Raw genomic sequence first — 18,005 nt, 5'->3', positions numbered from 1 at the left:
CATTAGCCAATGGTGCATCCTCGTGAAAGGCAAGGACGAGATCGCGTGCTGGACGAGCCAGGGAATCGCCACGATCGATCGGTTGCACGAGGCCTACGGAACGACGACGACGACGACGACGACGACGTCGACGACGACGACGACGTCGAAGTCGACGTCGACGATTCGACGGTCGATGAATTATCGAACGCGTCAGTCTCCCTGACGTACTCAAGACGGCCCCGGGGAAAATCCCTGACGAAACGGTTTTAAATATATACGTAGACCCCACCCCGATCGCTGTCCGACTGTCGATCACGTTTCATCAACTGTTACAGAAACGGATATAAAATACGCGCGCCATCGTCGCGGATAGGCTCGCGGCCACCGGTTTAAAGTTTCCACCTCTGTTTCTTCTTCTTTTTCCTTATTCTTTTCGTCTCGCCTCGTATTTATAGATCGTTTTCCATGATACACTCCCGACACACGAATCGCGATACGAACGAAGACACGCGAATTCGCGACGGATTCTTGCAACGTTGTAATCCAAAACCGGACGATGAATTCACCGCAGGCGGGCCAGCAACCACCATCTTGAAATAAATCGTGCAGGAAGAACGCGCGATACCTCGATATTTTCACTTGCTCGAGATTACGATCGTTTTTTGAGAAGCGTAGATCGAGCGTGATTCGAAGGTAAGACACGCTGATGCTTTCTTTCGTTTCGACGAAGTGGCAAATGAGCCTTTATCGAGACTTTGATTTACGATGTACAAGCGAGTTTTACAGAAAGAACGGTTCACCGCTGTCAAAGTGTCGCGGAGATTGAGAAATTGGAGGACAAAGCGGTAGGGGGAGAAAAACAACACGCGTTGGCATTCTCTTTGTATCCTTCGTATAATTTCTGAATGACTTTGTTCTAAGGAAAACGCGGAGGGCGGGGGAGGGTGGTCGAGGATCGAGTTGGGATACGCGTTAAGACGGTTCCAAACGTGCGTCGGGCATTGACCGAACACGTTGCGACGTGTAAATATCTTTCTAAATAGAAATTTAATTCTTAATGACAACGTTATCACGTGCAAACGCGACTGACAATTATTTCGTTGTTTCGCAAGAACGAAGAAAGAAATTGTGAAAATAATGCGAGACAACGATGCGCGTGAATATGTACCGATAAGTTTATTTTACATGGAGGAATTGAACGACGCGAATTAAATTCGACCGATTGATCGAATGTCAATTAAGAAAAACGAATATATCAAACGATCAACACATACACAGAGGTAACGTTAATTGAGAGAAGTTTCGTTATCCTGTTATTTGTGATCCTCGTTTAACTTTACGGTATTACGTTGAGACCGTAAACCATCAGGCAAAAATTCTACCGGCTTATTACATTTTCATAAATAAACTGCCGGCGTCATGTAAACGGGCCCCGCGTATGCAAGACGATCAGTTTTATTTCACTTGTACGTGCACCGCGGTGACCGAAGTTTTCAGCGCAGAACTACATTCAAGTTGGCAGATTTACGACGCCCGCGAGAATTATATCGAGATTCTACACAACCTCTGCAACGTGTTATCGAATTCGCGTTTTCGTGCATCAGAAATTTCTAATAAATCTCCATCGACAACAGCAACATGTGGAAAAGAAAAAGAAAAAGACTGATACGTCTGGCGCTATTTTTAACTTACAAATAACGTAAAGTTAAAAAAAAAAAAATAGTAGTAACTTCTCCTTTTGTACTTATGTTATTTGCACGATTTCTTTCTTTCGTTCGAGCTTTCCTTTCCTTAAAAGCAATGGGGAAAAAGCAAATTTCCATCGAAACGATAAAGAAAAGAACTGCACAAAGAGATACGTAAACTCACCGATAATGTGGTGGTACTTCTCGACGAACTGTGCGGTACTTTGAATTCCCATGAGTGCCACGTCGATGTTGGAATACCAGGGTGCGGAATATCGTGGCTCCGACTCGACGCAACCAACACCTGACATCTGCTCGATCGTCACATAATTCCCGTACGGGATTTTACCACTGAACACTTTTCCGGCCACGGGGAACGCCGAGACCGTTTTAACGATCGGCGACTCGCTGTCTGACCACGCACCGGCTTCAACCACTTTCTCCACTGTATCTGAACCGAACCGGTGAGGGGGGGGGGGGGATTCACACCGCAAGAAAAAAAAAGAAAAAGATCACCTCTCGAAGAACACTTTCGATCTGGCGCGCGCGCGCGCCTCGATCGTTCCAAATAGATGCACTTGTGTCAGGATCGTAAACGAATAAGAAAGGAACCACGCGTGGAATACGCTTCACCGTCGTTGATTCTTGGCTTTCTCGATCGGCGATGCTTTTTTCAATCGGCCATCGTTCACCGCAGTTTCCTGTAATTCAAATATTTGTGGTCAGACACGATGCAACGCGATACTCCACCGTGCATACGATTTAGACGACTTTCGACCGCCGAACGGTATTAAACCGTGAGGAATCGGAGCGAATCGATTACGGTGGCGGATAAAATTACCGGTAGATAAACGGAACCTATAAATTATCGCACGAGCCACTGATATCTTAAAGATGTGAAATAAAAATACGGAATCGTGTAGGATTTATCAAAGCTGAAGATTATACGAGAGTCCTAAAGGAGCACGCGCAGACTCGCAGCACAGCGAGAATAGAACAATATACAAACGAGCGGACACACGCTGTGGCGTGTTCCGTGAAATTGACCAAGGCTAACATACCGCTAACGATCGACGAAATCCTTTCAAACCGCACGAAATCTCTGGTCGTCTTCGTGTAATTCGAACGCTCCGTAAAAAATACGTTGGCGCAAATTGATATAACGATTAATACGTGCCGTAAACTTGACACAAATTGGAAAACTTGTTTTACGAATCATCTTTATGAGAAAGTCCTTTGTGGTTCTTTAAACGCTCGTTCAAATTAATCGGGTTAATTCAAGTCGCTCGAATCGAAGTAACTTTACTCCAACTTTGTATATTCATGCGGCACAACTTTATTCTTCGACTCGTTCGAATGCAGGCAACTTGCCTTCAAATCCAATAAAATAGCGTACACATGAAATTGACCGTGGCTTTAGGTGCCAACATGGTAAATTAGAAATCAGATTACGTCTTTAAGATCACTAGATTAGTAAGTTAATAAGTTGATGAATCTCAAGTCACGTTTTATAGGTGTTGTCCTTTTCCTTTTTCTTTCTTTTTTCTTTCTTTTTTTTTCTTTTCTTCGGTAAACTTCTTCGTTAACAAAATAACGTATCGTTACATCGAAAGATGATTTTTAATATTTCCTTGAAAAACTACTGTCCTTTGGGTTGTGTCACGTTTAAAAATAAAGGTGGGATATATTCATCTAAACAAAGGAGACGCGGCGGGAGACGCATTTCGCGAAAAACACGCTTGCGCGTTTAATGAAGTGCTACTGGAAACATTGCCCCTTTGATCGCCCATTTGCATCGACCATGCCTTTGTGTACAAACTCGCGCCGCTCTAATATCGCCTCGCGTTAATGTACAAGTCGGAGGAGGCTTTCGCAAGAACCAGCCTTCCTCGTCTTTTGTGAATTTATCGTTTCACTTTCTCCTTATTTCCTGTCCGTGTTGGGTAGTGCGACTCGTTCTTTCGCTATAAGCATTGTCTTAAAATAACGAAAACACCGTCGACCATACGTTCGACGAACGATACCGGTGGTCTGGCTTGCGAGAACGATTTTTCCAACGTCTTCACTGCCAACTCAAATATTATGGAACTCCTCCGTTCACCTGAACCTGCGACAAACTATTTGTATAATAGTAGTTTGCCGATTCTCTCTGTTAGCAACGAAATTTCGTTTAAACAAATTTCGCGTTCGGAAAAGGAGAATCGAGTCGGTGGAAATTCATTTTGTTTTTACCAATGGAATTCGAATAGACGTATATCTACCGTAACTTTTGTCAAACAAAGCTCGCATTTGGATAAATAGACTCTCGATCGGTGTTATTCTTACACTAAATGAAATTCCGTCTCATGAAATTCCCAATGCGATTCTACTAGGTACGATCTCTTTCAACTGCAGTTCACATTCCGTTAAATAAATCCAGTTGACGTTACTCGGACACTGGATAAACCTTCGTCCGAATTAACAGTGTCCGGACAAGTAGAATTCTTACAGCAACGATCGTAGTACACCTTGGTCACTTTAAATCGAGTCACTTTCCCAACGATCTGTTGGAACCCGGTTCTATTCGAGACACTGATTACCTCCTATTTTTACTGTCGCGTTCGGTACGCGTTCGGTACGCGTTCGGTACGCGTTCGGTACGCGTTCGGTTATCGTTCGGTACGCGTTCCTTCGTAGCTGACACGGGAGTATCCTTTCAAGGAAATCACCTTCTCTGCAACCGTGTATCGTATGCACAGCGAGCACAGGTAGCCGCGTAACGCGACGCGCTGTCAAACGCGACTACGCGATACACCCGCGTACCCGTCAACTCTATAATAAATCATTCGCGTGGAACCCGTGCGAATCCGTGACGAGTATCGCCGCCGGACACGACCGACCGGCACCACGTGTCACCTGGCACACAAACACACGCTCGCTCGCTCGGATTTAACTTCAGCTTGTATTTCGTTCTCTCTGTACCGTTGTACGAACCGTTTACCTTACCGTGTTCTTTATCGTACGGTAATTATCGTCGGCGGAGAAGCGAAATATCGGTTGGATGGAAGATAGAAGAGAAGATCGTTGCACTAGTAGCCGCGCGCCACACGTACAGCAACGAGGACGCTCGCTCGGTTAACGCGTCCGGTTTTCTCTGAGCTCGCGCGCGAGTCGGAACGACGACGACAACTGGTACGGTGACGACAAGTGGCCGGACGACGAAGACTACGACGACGACGGTTGTTGCGAGGACGGTGCACGATCAACGACTGCTGAAAAGGAGAGCGCGCACCGACTGGTTGGACCGATAGGCATTGGCAGAGCGCTGGGACTCTCGTGAGCTTATTTTAAAACCGCTGTCCTTCCAACTCGGGCGACCGTCCTGCGGCACACGCTCCTAAACGACGCGCACGAGCGCCGATATCGTGTAATCGGGCTTCTTGGCAGACCGTGGCAAGTGTCAACCGAGAACTGTCGCTGGTTTCCATGGAAGAAACTTCCCGGCCGCTAGCTGGAACGTTTTCTCCTTTTACCGCGCTCGTAGCGAGTAAAGGATGACGTGTTATAACGGAGCCGGGGGGAGTTCAACCCTGAGGAACGATCGAGTTTCGCGAAAAAGGCTCGTTGGGTAGCGAAACGCGTGCTCACCACTGGCTTCCTTTTTCCTTTCTATTTTCTTAACTTTAGATGTTTCTTTTCGTTATTCGTGTAGGAAAGAGAAGGTCGTGTATTTGAATTGATAATTTATGACGGGTTGGTATCGTTGACATTTCGTCTTTGCAAAATACCACGTGTTAGGTGTTCCGAACGTTGGATATGTACGTAGTTGCTAGATCGATAGATCCGAGCTAAAGAAAAAAAATTGATTGATGTGAAAAAATTGTCGGTGAGACGATCGATCGAATAATTAAAATGAAAATAATACTTCGCTTCCGTGGCCGAGTGTACGATTCTTTTCTATATGTAGTAATTTCATTTTAGAATTTGACGATGATTTCGTGTATGATGTTATCCTATTATACAATAGTCGTAGATAATTTGGAAGTTTGGCGCGTAATATCGATTGTTCGATAATAAGGTAGAATCAACGTGACTCGTATCGTTCTTTTCCGTTTTCATTGGAAATTTATTTAGAGAAAGAATGTAATTATAAACGAAAGTTGTACGATGTTAGATGATCGTGTATTGAAAAACTACGCTAAACGTTACATAGTAAAATGTAAAGGACATAAAAAATGTAAAATTGCTGGCAAATACAGCTTTCTAAAAAATTGTATGCAAAACTACGTATCGGACGTATCGTAGCGAACGCGATATTCGTTAAACGATACACGATTGTTTATCGATCGTTCTATATCAATTGTTTCGACCAACGCGGCAGTCGATTGGAAATAAAACTAACGACCTACATCTACATGTTGCACGATAACGAGTCACTGGTCGAACCCTGTGCCGATTACCGTGTCATCGGGTTTCTTGGCAGACCTCGGATTCACGCGACGAAACGCGATGAGTGTCAAGATGACGATGGCCGCGTGATTCTACAAACTACGAGCGATTTCGGGATCGTTTAATTGCAACTAAAAGGCAATGAACGAAAGCCACCAAACTTCTTCTAGAGAAACAAGAACGTGATTCGACTTTTTTCACGAAAAATCGCTCATTTCGATAAGAAAAAGAAAAAAAAAAAGGAAAGATTACGCTATTTCAAATTTTGCGCATGAACAAAATTTCTCGTTTCTTTAATATTATGAAAAGACACGAAACACGAATCGCTATCGTTCACAAACATTTCCTCCATTCACGCAATTTTCCTACATCCTTTATATACTTGGAATATTCACCGATACGCATCAAAAAGAGTAAAAGATATTCGATCCACGCAGATTATGAAATCGATTCTTTTATTGAAATTGTAAAATCTATCTTTATATTTAAGAGTAATCTACGGATATAAGTCGATCTGTTCGTAACATATTCGATTATTTCCTTTAAATAGATGCATCGATATCTATACGATCTATCTATCGCCTACTACGATATTTCACCAGGCAATTGTATAACGTGTATACGTGTATATGTATATGTACGTAAAGCATATATCAGACGACAAACGTTGGCCAATCAGAATAGCACAAACAAGCAAGCAAGCAACAAACAGCAATATCTACATTTATTCATCGCGATCAAGCTCGGCTTGTCTAGCGAGCAACATTAACGAGTGAATTTCATTCGTCATGGAAATACTTGCGTTACACACGGTGGTTGCATTTAAACGTCCATATTTAGAAACAGTCTAATTATAATGTGAATATAGAAATAGCGTTCTATAATCGAGTTTGCCGTTGGTACGGCCGCTGCGCGTTATCTCGTGTAAACTGGCAGCACGGTTAGGCGAGCTTTTTGGCAGACGTTAAGCGCGACGGAAGACGCGCGAAGCGTCAACCTGTCGGCGAATGCTAGAGGGATCGAAACGGAAAATGTCACGACTGTATAAATAACGAAACACCTCGTGTGTCTATACGCGGTGACGAAGAACGCACGAGCAAACCCGTTTTCCTTTTCCCTGCTTATCTTTTATTTTCCTTACTTTCCTGCGCGAAGGAATGCGATGGATTATCGTCAAGCATCATCGCGCTAACTAGCAGGTTGTTAACGAGGATTTTGGCAAGTCCGTTTGTAACGCGATCCCAGTCGATTTGTCGACAGACGCACGCCTAATTAAATTGAAAAATTGTGCGACTTCGCGTAGAATATGCAGCGTTGCAGCCGTTAATTAAGCAAGTTGCACATTGTGTTTCGGGTATTTAACTCGTTCCCTTGGTGCTTTCGAAGCAACGATGCTGCGTTTTTCTGACGATAGTTCGTAGACGAAGGACGGAACAACGAGAAGTCGAAGAATCGATTTTACATTGGAAGGGAATCTTTCAACGCTCGAGTAGTTCTCTATTAATCGAGTCTTCCGCTTTGAAACGTTTCTAGAACGATATCTTCGTGGCTGGAAAGTGGGCACAGCGCGAATAATAGGGTAATTTTATCGTCTTGTTATCGAGGATTTAGTCTCTCGAGTATCACGACGAGTAACGAAATTTATATATATGATCCAGAGATAGAAAACGCTGAAACAACTATAATAATAATAATAATAATAATTTAATGTCCCGACAAACAAGGATTTAAGAAAGAGATAAATTTTAGCAGACCTAATATCGATCATTTAAAACGTACAGATTAAGCTCGGTTGTCTTTTCATGGCTCTTCAAAATTCATAGAATCTATCTAAAATTAAAAAGCCTAACTAACTGTCCAAGATAAATGATCGTCTCGTGGAAACGAGCCACGTTCGAAGATCGATCCTCCATTTTCTCTAACCAGAATCTTATTTCACGTGACTTTGATCATTGTTCAAATAATCGCGACACGCTGGGACAATAACCCTGGTTCCACGAGAACACGTTATTCGTCGAACGATGTTCGTTCACCGAATAATGGTCCATTTGAAAGGAAGAGATTTCGAAAGGGAGTTTGCATACAGTCGCGCTTATGCTTGATCTTGGATGTTCCTCGAAATCCAAAAATGCTACACCGGCATCGAACTCGTATTCCAGGGATTTTGAACCGGCTTACATCGGTGCCCTCACACCTACCGAGTAGTGTTTCCTCGAACAAAGAAACTGAATCAGTTCGCTAGTCGCAAGAAACGCGACGAAATTCGAAGATATTTTGTGAAACGGTGAACGTTCTAAACGATCGTGCGAAAAGCAACAATCGTTCCTGAAAATTAACTTCCTTGATGAAGTTGGGATTACTTGGAAGAAAACCTTGATAATATTACGGAAACTAAAAATTCGAAATAGATTCTGAGAAGTATGTTTTGGTTAAGAAAAGATAATCAAATTATATCGTAAAATGCGCGCGCGCGCGCGTGTGTGTGTGTTTATTAAATATCTAAATTACCACCAAATAAATTGAAATAAATTAAAGGTTGATAAACAAATTGTAAATATTATTATATCATATTATCTCATCGTATTTATCTCAAGCGCGATCTTCATGATCGTTCGTCAACACTTTCATAATGTTCTAGGAATCATTTCAGTTCGTTGTCCCAATAAGGGCAGTACGTGCCAAGAATATCTAACGCTACTTTCTACGGAGGCAGTTCTGCCATGTTAGTGTATCCTAGAATAATGTTGCCATAATGTAACTGAGACACCGGCCTTAAAAACCTGACTACCCTTTAGCTCTCCTTTCTTAACACTTTATTTACTATATAAAGATATTTACGAAGGAAACCGTGATAAAAAGAATATCGAATGTCCGTGTGGCAGCGCAATTATTTGTAACACGATGTTTCGTTGTTGGGAAGAGTCGTTATTCGCGGGAAAAATTGAATCGAAGGGGAGAAGAGAGTTTGAAAGACCGACGTTTACGCGCGTGAATCTCGAACATCTCGCGCGGTACTGAAAACCCGAAAGAAACACGGTTGAAAAACAGGAATCACGACAAATTAATTTGACGGCACGATCGCCCGTAACGATATCAAGTAGTCGTTTTACGTTCAGAGAAAAGGCTGCGGCTGATCCTCGGTGCTGCTTTATGCCGAAATTTTGACCATCGGATCGCATTCTCGATTCTCTGGCGAGCCCCGCGTCCCTCTAAATCAAATGATATTAAAGAAGCGTCGTGTTCAAACCCGACGACAAATTCAGACGACGAATTAAGTGAGAAACGAACGTAATTCTTATCCTAAATAACGATAATAGCAGCGATTCGTCTTGACGATCCGTACGAGATGAAGGAGAGAGAGAGAGAGAGAGAGAGAGAGAAATTGAGAAACGCGAGAAATTAATAAACCAAAGTTCTGAAATTTATTTCTTACTCGTTGTGTTAGTTGATATTTACGAAACCATTATATAAAATATTTCTAATCTATTTTCTTAGTCCATTATTATAATCTTTTGCTTTTATACCATTTACGCTAAGAATACATCGTATCGTCTGCCCTTTCAAGGATCGTAATCAACCTAAAACTCTCTCTCGTGTCTATCGTTAAACACCGTATGTGAACACGCTCCTGATAGAAAAAGAGTAGCACGAACCAACTAACAAATTAAAAAGAAAGGAAGAAGCATCGTGACTTGTAAAACCACGATAGAAGCGTCCGAGTAAAAACGATCCGAGTCCAAGCCCGTAAACCAACGACGCTAAGGTGACTAACGAACGATTCTCCAACCTGACTAATCGACAAAATTTACCCACTAAACGTTTACGAAAACAAATTAGAGGAATAAGTAAGAGGCTGTAAGAGGAATAAATCGCTTAACTCGCCGGCAGTGATAAAACCATCACTGGAAGGAAGAAGGACGCGTAACGACGTCGTTAAGAAGGCTGAAGAAAAAGGGCGGCCTTGGCGCGCACAAGCTTTGCCACTGTGGCCGTAATTTCTCGCGCTTTGTACGAAAGGGGAATCGCGTCTGGTTCCGCGAACCTCCGTCGCGAATTCCCTTCTCCGGTGAGTCCCCTTCGAACGCGGATTATTTTTGCCGGTGGCGGCAGTGTCGCGCGGACACGATGCCGGTCGAAAGTCAAAACACGGAGGTCCACCCTATATCAAACGTTTAATTGGGTGCTACGTCGCCGGACAGGAATGTGAACGTCGGTATAAATTTAATGAGACTCGCCTGACTCCTCCCGTTACCCGTTGTCCGCGTGTAAAACGCGAATGATTTTTAATTTAACGCCGCACCCGCCCAATTTGTCTGCCTGGAGCAACGTGTACGAGCAGCGAAGTCTTCGATCGAGGGTGAAACGACACAACGAGAAAGTACGAGTTCCTTGAAATAAAAACGAATATGTAAATTAGGGAAGACAGTGGATCGCGATCGTTTCCTTCTCGAACGCGATCTTTTATTTGACGCAACAGCCGCGCAATCTGTCTTCGTAAAGCGCGAAATCTTTGACGAAATCCGGGATGATACGACGGGCGACCGATGATAAAGGCGACCGGGCTGAAAAATACGAGCTGCGAAAAGCTGCGAGTCGATAAGTTTGCGAGGATCGTTTACTTCTTTGCGATTTCTTCTCGTGCTCTTTAGTATCATTCCCCTTCGAGTATATAAAAGATGATATTTGGTGGTTGGAAGGAGGACAGAGGCACTAATGCACTAATGAATGCTAATGGGTTTGGAGCTATTTCGATGGAGTTGGTCTGCTTCCTGCTGCGGAGAGATGAGTAGGCGACAGTCGACCAGACCACTATCCGTCTTGTTTCTATACGATTTTAGTTTTCCAATTGCACGGATTTCTGGAAGATGCGTCACGTCTGATTAACGACGCCCTCATACTTGGAATACGGTCCTTCTCTAGCGTACCACGATCGTACTCCCGTCGATCCGCTCTGAATCACCCCTTTCGCTCTCGATATAGATACGAGAGGCAGTTATGTAAGCGAACTAACCCTTTATTTCGTCCGAAGAACGAATCTGTTTAACACGTGTACAGTATTAACGAAAAGTGTCCGAAAAATCTGTCGATAGGTTAATTTATCGAATAACATACATAGAGAAAGAAGAACGTACGAGATATTCAGTTTCATGATAGAAGTTCATTTTGGAAGTTCGATAGGAGCAAAGAATTCGTGGGAAGAATGCGAGAAAAGGCACGACACGCGGCGCTTCACAGGGTCAAAAAGCCCCGGAGAACAAGTAGAAAATAATACACGGATTAATTTGAAGCAAGCTGCAGCGGGTCTCTTTGTCAGCGAGTTCTTTCGAGTCAGACGGCGTTCTCCATGCCAGTCCATCGACTCTTTTTTCCCTTGTGCTTGAGTCACACCGTAGCACTCGGGAACGCAGCACTTCAAAAATCGAAGAAACGAAAAGCGAGTAACTTAATGTCAGTAACGCCACGTTTCTCCGCGACTTCGTGTTCTCCACGTGCGCTTTCGGTCAGATCTTCGTTGTTGCCTGGTCGTCTTTATCCGACAGCGATAATTCTTTCCACTAAGAAATTTACGGTCCGGCTCTTGTCAACGATTTTTATCGGTTATGTACGCGCCGGTGTCGTCCCCCTGTTATTCTTTTACTTTTCACACCCTTTTCCTTCGGTCTGTCTTTTCGAGCTTGCAAACCTCGGGAAATTAAGCCACGGAACGAAGAAGCACGGTTTGCCGATAAATTATCAGTCGCTGGTGTCTGAATTTCATCTTCCTTTCGTACTGAAAACCTCTACTTCGTTCATTTATTTATTATATTTCATATGAGTAATTACGTTTATAAGTTTCGTATCCGATTGTCGCTACCTGTAATCGCTAAACTAAGCAGAAACGATCGCGACTACACGGACAAGGTTGTCAGAGAAGAACAGAGTCTACGATCGAAAGGACTTGTAGCAATCGTTGAGAAAAGAAAAGAAGCTACAAAATCGATACGGACGTTGAAAGCGTTACACTTTCGGTGTAAAATGTAAATTTTCAGGTCTCTGTAGGAGTGTACTCTGAACGAGTATAATTCGACTCGTCGACCTGAATTACGCTTACGAACGTAACAATTTGCAATGGGAAGAGGACACCTTCTTGCGAAAGAGGAAATAAAGCCTGCTCTGTTAAACGCGTATTCTTAAATTTCTTTGATCACTGAATCTAGATGAATATAAATAATACTCCGTCTGATCTTAAATTCTAAGATCACGAGACAAGATCGAGACGTTAAAGCACACGACTGATAAGAGATCGATCAAGACCGAAACTTTTCGTAAAACTTGGAATCGTGGCGTAATCAGAGGAAAAGTAGGAAGCGTTTGGAAGAAAATCAGAATCACGGGGTGGCATTCGTAGGATCGTGTTCATCGTCGACCTCGAAGCGTATCGCATTGGCTAACTGTCGGTGTACGACGAACCGAAGAGTTAGTATTCGTTCGTCGACGAACAACGACGTCACGGTTCTATTCCTGGCCGCGTGGACGCAGCGATATCTTTAGAGCAACCATCAGTAGTACAGTCCGTTTCCGAGCTTTCCTTCCTACGGGACCAAACGTTTTGCCAAAAGATGAACGAAGACGACAAGGATGATTCGTTTCGACCGATTATTTCGTCGTCTGGGCGTTCGATAGCCTGTGACATCATCGTTTCGCTAAATCGAAACAGGAGATGCATTGGATGCGTCGTGCGAAGATCTAACATTTGTTAAATTAACGTCGAATATTATTTCTGAGACGTTCTTCTAACTTAACGTCTCCTCGGAACTTATAGAAAACGGAAACATTGAAAAGCTGGATACGTTGGTATACGTGAAAAATAGGGTACGAGTCGTAAGAAAGATGCGAACGAATAGTTTTATGTTAATTCTTCGAATTAATTTACAACGAGAGTAATTTATACGGAGGCTGGGATCAAAGGAAAGCTTAAGGTATCCCGATGAGGCAAGTTGTATGTCACTGTCTGGGCAGAATGAGTGCCGTGATTCGAACGGAATCCATTCGTTTGTCTGTCCCCGGGACGGAGAAGACAGCGCGGATTCCGGAAGCAGAGTGACCGAACTTTCGAATTGATGTATCTCTAAATAAAGCGAGCACGACTTTGGTTGTACCGTCGATTGAAGTCGGTAGCCTATGTCTAGAGTCTACATCGAACTATCTGTTGGTCTTGGAGCCGGGCCAATCGCGATAGAAAAGGTAGGGGTGAGAATAAGATTAATGCCGCGCAGCCGTCTCTAATGTACAAAATAATCGTAATTAAAGAGGAATTTGGTAAAAAGGAAAATATCGATATCAAGTATCTCACGTTGGAACGATATAAGAGAAAAGAAACGATAGCGAGAAGAAAGTTCTCTGATAGAGTCGTCCGTAAGACGAAAGAACATAGAAGAATATCTTTTTTCTTTTTTCGATGTGATTCGGTCGGACTGAAATATTGACCTGGAAAATGGATAACTTCTATTGAAAGTGGCACTACGCCAAACACAATAATCTTAAACGAACGGTGCCATGTTGTGTGGCATCTTTGTTTGCGATTGCACGTAAACGCGTGAACAGTATCGTAGTCTACGACTATTTATTGGGCAAAGTTTATTTGCACAGCGGACGTTGCAACTTAAAATCGCACGCGCCGACACCGTTCTCCAGACGGGAGTTGTACGACCGCTGCGGCCGTTTGTTTGAACTGGCAAAATTAGTGAACTTTCGGGTCGCTAACTGTTACGACGTTCGGGAACGATGAAAACGCCTGAATGTCGCCGATGGTTCCCCTTCGCTGCCAGAACTTTGCTGCTTAACCGATCGAATTCTGTCAACTTTGTCCGTAAATTTTCCGCCGATTAACATCGACCAAAACATGTAGCATAAAACTACGATGATTAAGATAAAACCATTAGTCAACGAAACACACGGGCAGATACAAATGACGGAATAACGTTCGATCATTCGGCGTTTCGATAATCTCTGAAAGAAATTCTAGTAAGCAAATATACGCGAGATATGGGGGTTAATCGTAGATATCGCGACTGAACGAAGACGTAAGTGGAACCGAACATTGTCACGATGAAACAATTATTCCGTATTGATACTATCTACGCTACGATCTTTCTAATTGTCGATCATAAATTTCAGCAATTGCCACTTGATTTTACCTTCGAAATTCGAACTAGTAAAGCAACGGATGATACTTTTTATGGGATGGCCTGGTACGAGAAGATCCGACGCGAAATTTAATTATAACGCGCATGACTCACGAAATATATACCTTTCGTCGAAATTAGACTGATATGAAAAATGTGAGATATAAAAAGTCTATAACGAACCATCGATTCGAAAATAAAATCACCGCTGGAAAATAAGAGGTGAACGCGCTATGGCCCGATACCTCACGACGTACAAAAAGGATTACACGTGGCCCTCGACCAGGTACAAACGTAAGATAACTTCGTTAAGCGAATATGCTTCTTGCAAGTGCCATGATCGTCCACGAGAGATAAAGCCCCTTGTACGGTGCGGGGACGATTACGACTGGAGTCGCACGGGTCCCATGGGGCGGCTTCTGGACCCAAAGCTTTATCCTGCAAAAACGGGACCGCATCCGGAAACCGAAGCCACCAGATTCGATCAACCAGCCACGTACATGAGAAAGGTAAACCGATAATGGTGTAAATCGCCTTACGATCGCCTTACGATCGCATTACGTCGAGACGCTCGTTTCAGTTGGAAGAGAAACATCCTAATCTCTATGGAGTTTTACGGAGTACTCCTATCGACGAAGTAATTAAACGCGTTGACGAAGATCGACTGAAGACAACATACCAGTTGGATTATTCCGACAAAGGTGAGTTTTATGAAAACGCAACCAACGATATACGCGTATAATTCGCGTAAAAAGAACGTAATTGTCGGTCGAGATAAAAATGTAGAAACTCTGATCCAGTTGAAGAATTTGTAAAATATCTGGTAATTCGAAAGTCTATACCTGGTACGTTCTATTTTATTTCCTACCAACGCACTGTTCGTTACTTTCGGTGTTATCGGAAAACGAATTTTCTGAATCATCGTTCGATATTACGACAGCCGCGCCAATGGAGGATATCTCTACGGGGGCTCCCTGTGGTATCAGACAAGAAGAAGCAAAGGACATAGACTGTCGACCCTCTACTCGGGCTAAGCTATCGAAAGTATCTAGTGGAGATGACAGAGACAAAATAGGAAAGAGGCGGTCGAAGAGAGTGGCCGGAGCTGAAGACGAATCGCAGGAAACGCGATTACTTCCATGGCGATCGGAATACCAAGATACTATCAGTAAACTAGGTCAATCGATTCTAAAATATAACATTCATCAAAAACACGATAGTGCACCAGCTTGGGCGGCAGCTGCCTTGTAGAAATTAATTGTATCGCTGTGTTCAATAAACGATATTCCATCCGGATCCAGTTCTCGAATACGTTTGACGCGATCGCCAGAAAATACTTGCGAATTTTCCAGAATTTATTTCCATTTTTTCACTCCTATTGCCGATACGTGTAAAAGAGTGTTCTTATTTCAAAGAAATACGTAATGTCCCTTTCCTCGTGGAAATAAATGATATCGAAATATTCGAAGACATTCAGAAATATCTAAAACCTTGAAGTTGCTCGAGGAACTCAGTCAGCCTGCTCGCAGTATGGAAGACAGACAAATTACGTAGAACTAGAAAATAATATAGTACATCAAATTCTGTGTAATAATGCACAAAAGCGCTATGCATCTGTCGACAACGTGTTTCGCAGAATAAATTAAAATAGCAACTTTCTCTTCGAATCGTGTTCGCAACCAACTATCCAACGAGTAATCTCCCTCCTTTAATAACCTACATCTGCTGTAACTTACGAATTTTCTTCCAAACTAATATATTATCGTAATTATTTTTCCTTTTTATCGTATATTTCTTTACTTTTATCTTCTTTGTTTCCATCGTATATTTCTCTTATTATATGTATATGTGTGTGTGTGTGTGTGTGTGTGTGTGTATTTATTTATTAATTTTACCGTGTAATATTATGTAACACTATGATCGAAGGTACCTTCAAAGCGAGATGGACGATCATCGGGAAACATCGTCGCACAGAGAGATACACCATAATTTGCCACGTTATAGTACTTCGAACGCTTATCAAGAGGCTTACAACAGTGAGCACGATATCCGATTACCAGAAGAGAGATCTTCCGTGGAAAGTGTCTCCGAGATCGAGGAACCTGGCGTTAATAAAAACAACGTATGATTAAACGGCGTTTATTTTAGCATCGTTGCGTATTTATAAATCGAATTATACGACGTGAGAACGCGGGACATTGTAAGTGCCAAAAATTGAAATTTTTGGTATTGTACATGCGAGTGGTTTTCCCTTCTGTTTATTTATGTAATTAAGTAGAGATTGAACAGGAAATTAGATTTCTACGATTCTCGTGTGTTCTTGTTATCCCTGCGTTAAGCATGGACCAACGATTTCCAATCTGTTCGACCTATCGAAAGAATCGAAAAGAAATTACGATTCGTTCAAACGCGCGGTGAGAATTTTTATTCGAAGCTTTTGTCCATTGCAATTTCACCAGGCGGAAAATTTTCTTGTATAGATATATAATCCATACCCAAATGAACCGGTTTACGGCAAAGTGCTGCCAAAGAGTAACCACGCCACGCTTCGCGAGAGATACCAACGATTCAACGATTACTCGGAGCTGAATACGCCAGAGGCGGTAACCGCGATGCAAAAATTACAAAGGCTGAAGGAGCTGCAGATGAAACGAGACATTAGCGAAAGATACTACTCGCAAGAAATCAAACGATTGATCGGCGAATATTATTTCGGCCCGAGAGTTGCCTCGCCGTCCTCCAAGTTCACCGCCGGAACGTTGCAAAGTTCCAGTTTTCATCCATCTTCGGGAGGTCGGTTGAAAAACGTATGTAAAGTATCGTCGAGAGACAAACTACTATTTAGACGTAAATAAAAATATTTTATACGTATAACATTTTACCTTACAAAACTTGTTGCTCGATAAGGTGTCCAACTAAATTCTGATCCGTTAACTGCATCTGTTCACGTATCTGTTAACTAGAAACCTCTATAATTGTGAAATTAAAAACGAAGAGTAAAGACAATTTGTTTGAGATCGTGGATTTGAATGTTTGTACGTATATATCCGAAAGGTTAATAAGTTAACAACGAAATAAAATTTCCGCTGTAGTTAAGAGTATTTTTTAAATGTAGCGTTTAACGGAATGGAAATATTAAAATATATTTTAATCGTATTTAATCGATTAATATCCGATCGACTGCATTGTAATTGTCTGCATTGTCTGACGATTCAGAATCTCGAGCCATGTGGCACAATGACGACGATCACACGGTTGGACTGTGGGTGTATTCAGGAGACGACGAGGCCAATTTTTACGACGGCAAGGGGCCGCGTTCAAAGGAGGAAATGCAATCTATCTCAAGATGAGAAGCTTTTGAAGTTGACTTCGTTGAACCCTCAGGAACACTTGTTTTCGTCGTTAGAGCAACCTAAGGATACGTATCGCGCGAAAATGAAGAAACGGTTTTCCCTAGACTCGCGAATGTGCCCGAAGATCTCTCCTGCCGGCGATCAGGAGTTTGAGACGGAAAACGAGAAGAAAAACAAGGAACCGGAACAAAAGATATCGAAACGTATCTCGAGAACAACGTCCCCTCAACGAAAATTTAGCGATACGTCAGCGACTTCGTATTAAAATGCAAATTTATTTTCTACTTAAACGTACTGTATTTCGTACTTATAATTACTAACGATATGTCGTCCTGATGCGTACTTTTATTAGCGATGAAAATTGTCATATCGATTACTCTCGTTTCGAGCAT

General features: G+C 42.6%; 2 protein-coding genes across 2 annotated transcripts; both read left to right on the top strand.

Annotated features, from left to right (window-relative positions):
* Window positions 1-12,043: 12,043 nt before the first annotated feature.
* LOC138180987 (uncharacterized) lies at window positions 12,044-15,633 on the top strand. The gene is made up of 3 exons (XM_069115401.1): window positions 12,044-14,769; window positions 14,841-14,961; window positions 15,201-15,633. The coding sequence occupies exons 1-3, from the start codon at window positions 14,494-14,496 to the stop codon at window positions 15,509-15,511; spliced, it is 708 nt and encodes a 235-aa protein (XP_068971502.1). The 5' UTR covers window positions 12,044-14,493; the 3' UTR covers window positions 15,512-15,633.
* A 559-nt stretch (window positions 15,634-16,192) lies between these two features.
* On the top strand, window positions 16,193-17,893 carry LOC138181115 (uncharacterized). The gene is made up of 3 exons (XM_069115688.1): window positions 16,193-16,382; window positions 16,741-17,067; window positions 17,477-17,893. Exons 1-3 carry the CDS (start codon window positions 16,203-16,205, stop codon window positions 17,876-17,878), a joined length of 909 nt encoding a protein of 302 aa, XP_068971789.1. The 5' UTR covers window positions 16,193-16,202; the 3' UTR covers window positions 17,879-17,893.
* The last annotated feature ends 112 nt before the right edge of the window (window positions 17,894-18,005 follow it).

Source organism: Bombus flavifrons, chromosome 6 (assembly GCF_040668555.2).
Source record: "Bombus flavifrons isolate JBK064 chromosome 6, iyBomFlav1_principal, whole genome shotgun sequence".
NCBI classification, from domain to species: Eukaryota; Metazoa; Arthropoda; class Insecta; order Hymenoptera; family Apidae; genus Bombus; species Bombus flavifrons.
The sequence above is the reverse complement of the archived record's forward strand: the minus strand, read 5'-3'. Positions and strand labels throughout refer to the sequence as shown.

What these genes read in the sequence shown, in the direction of transcription:
- LOC138180987 (XM_069115401.1), top strand. Translation starts at nt 14,494, where the DNA reads ATGGCCCGATACCTCACGACGTACAAAAAGGATTACACGTGGCCCTCG. An exon ending in CAGCCACGTACATGAGAAAG is followed by an intron (nt 14,770 to 14,840) that starts GTAAACCGATAA and finishes CGCTCGTTTCAG; the next exon opens with TTGGAAGAGAAACATCCTAA. An exon ending in GTTGGATTATTCCGACAAAG is followed by an intron (nt 14,962 to 15,200) that starts GTGAGTTTTATG and finishes ATATTACGACAG; the next exon opens with CCGCGCCAATGGAGGATATC.
- LOC138181115 (XM_069115688.1), top strand. Translation starts at nt 16,203, where the DNA reads ATGGACGATCATCGGGAAACATCGTCGCACAGAGAGATACACCATAAT. An exon ending in CTGGCGTTAATAAAAACAAC is followed by an intron (nt 16,383 to 16,740) that starts GTATGATTAAAC and finishes TTTCTTGTATAG; the next exon opens with ATATATAATCCATACCCAAA. An exon ending in CGGGAGGTCGGTTGAAAAAC is followed by an intron (nt 17,068 to 17,476) that starts GTATGTAAAGTA and finishes CTGACGATTCAG; the next exon opens with AATCTCGAGCCATGTGGCAC.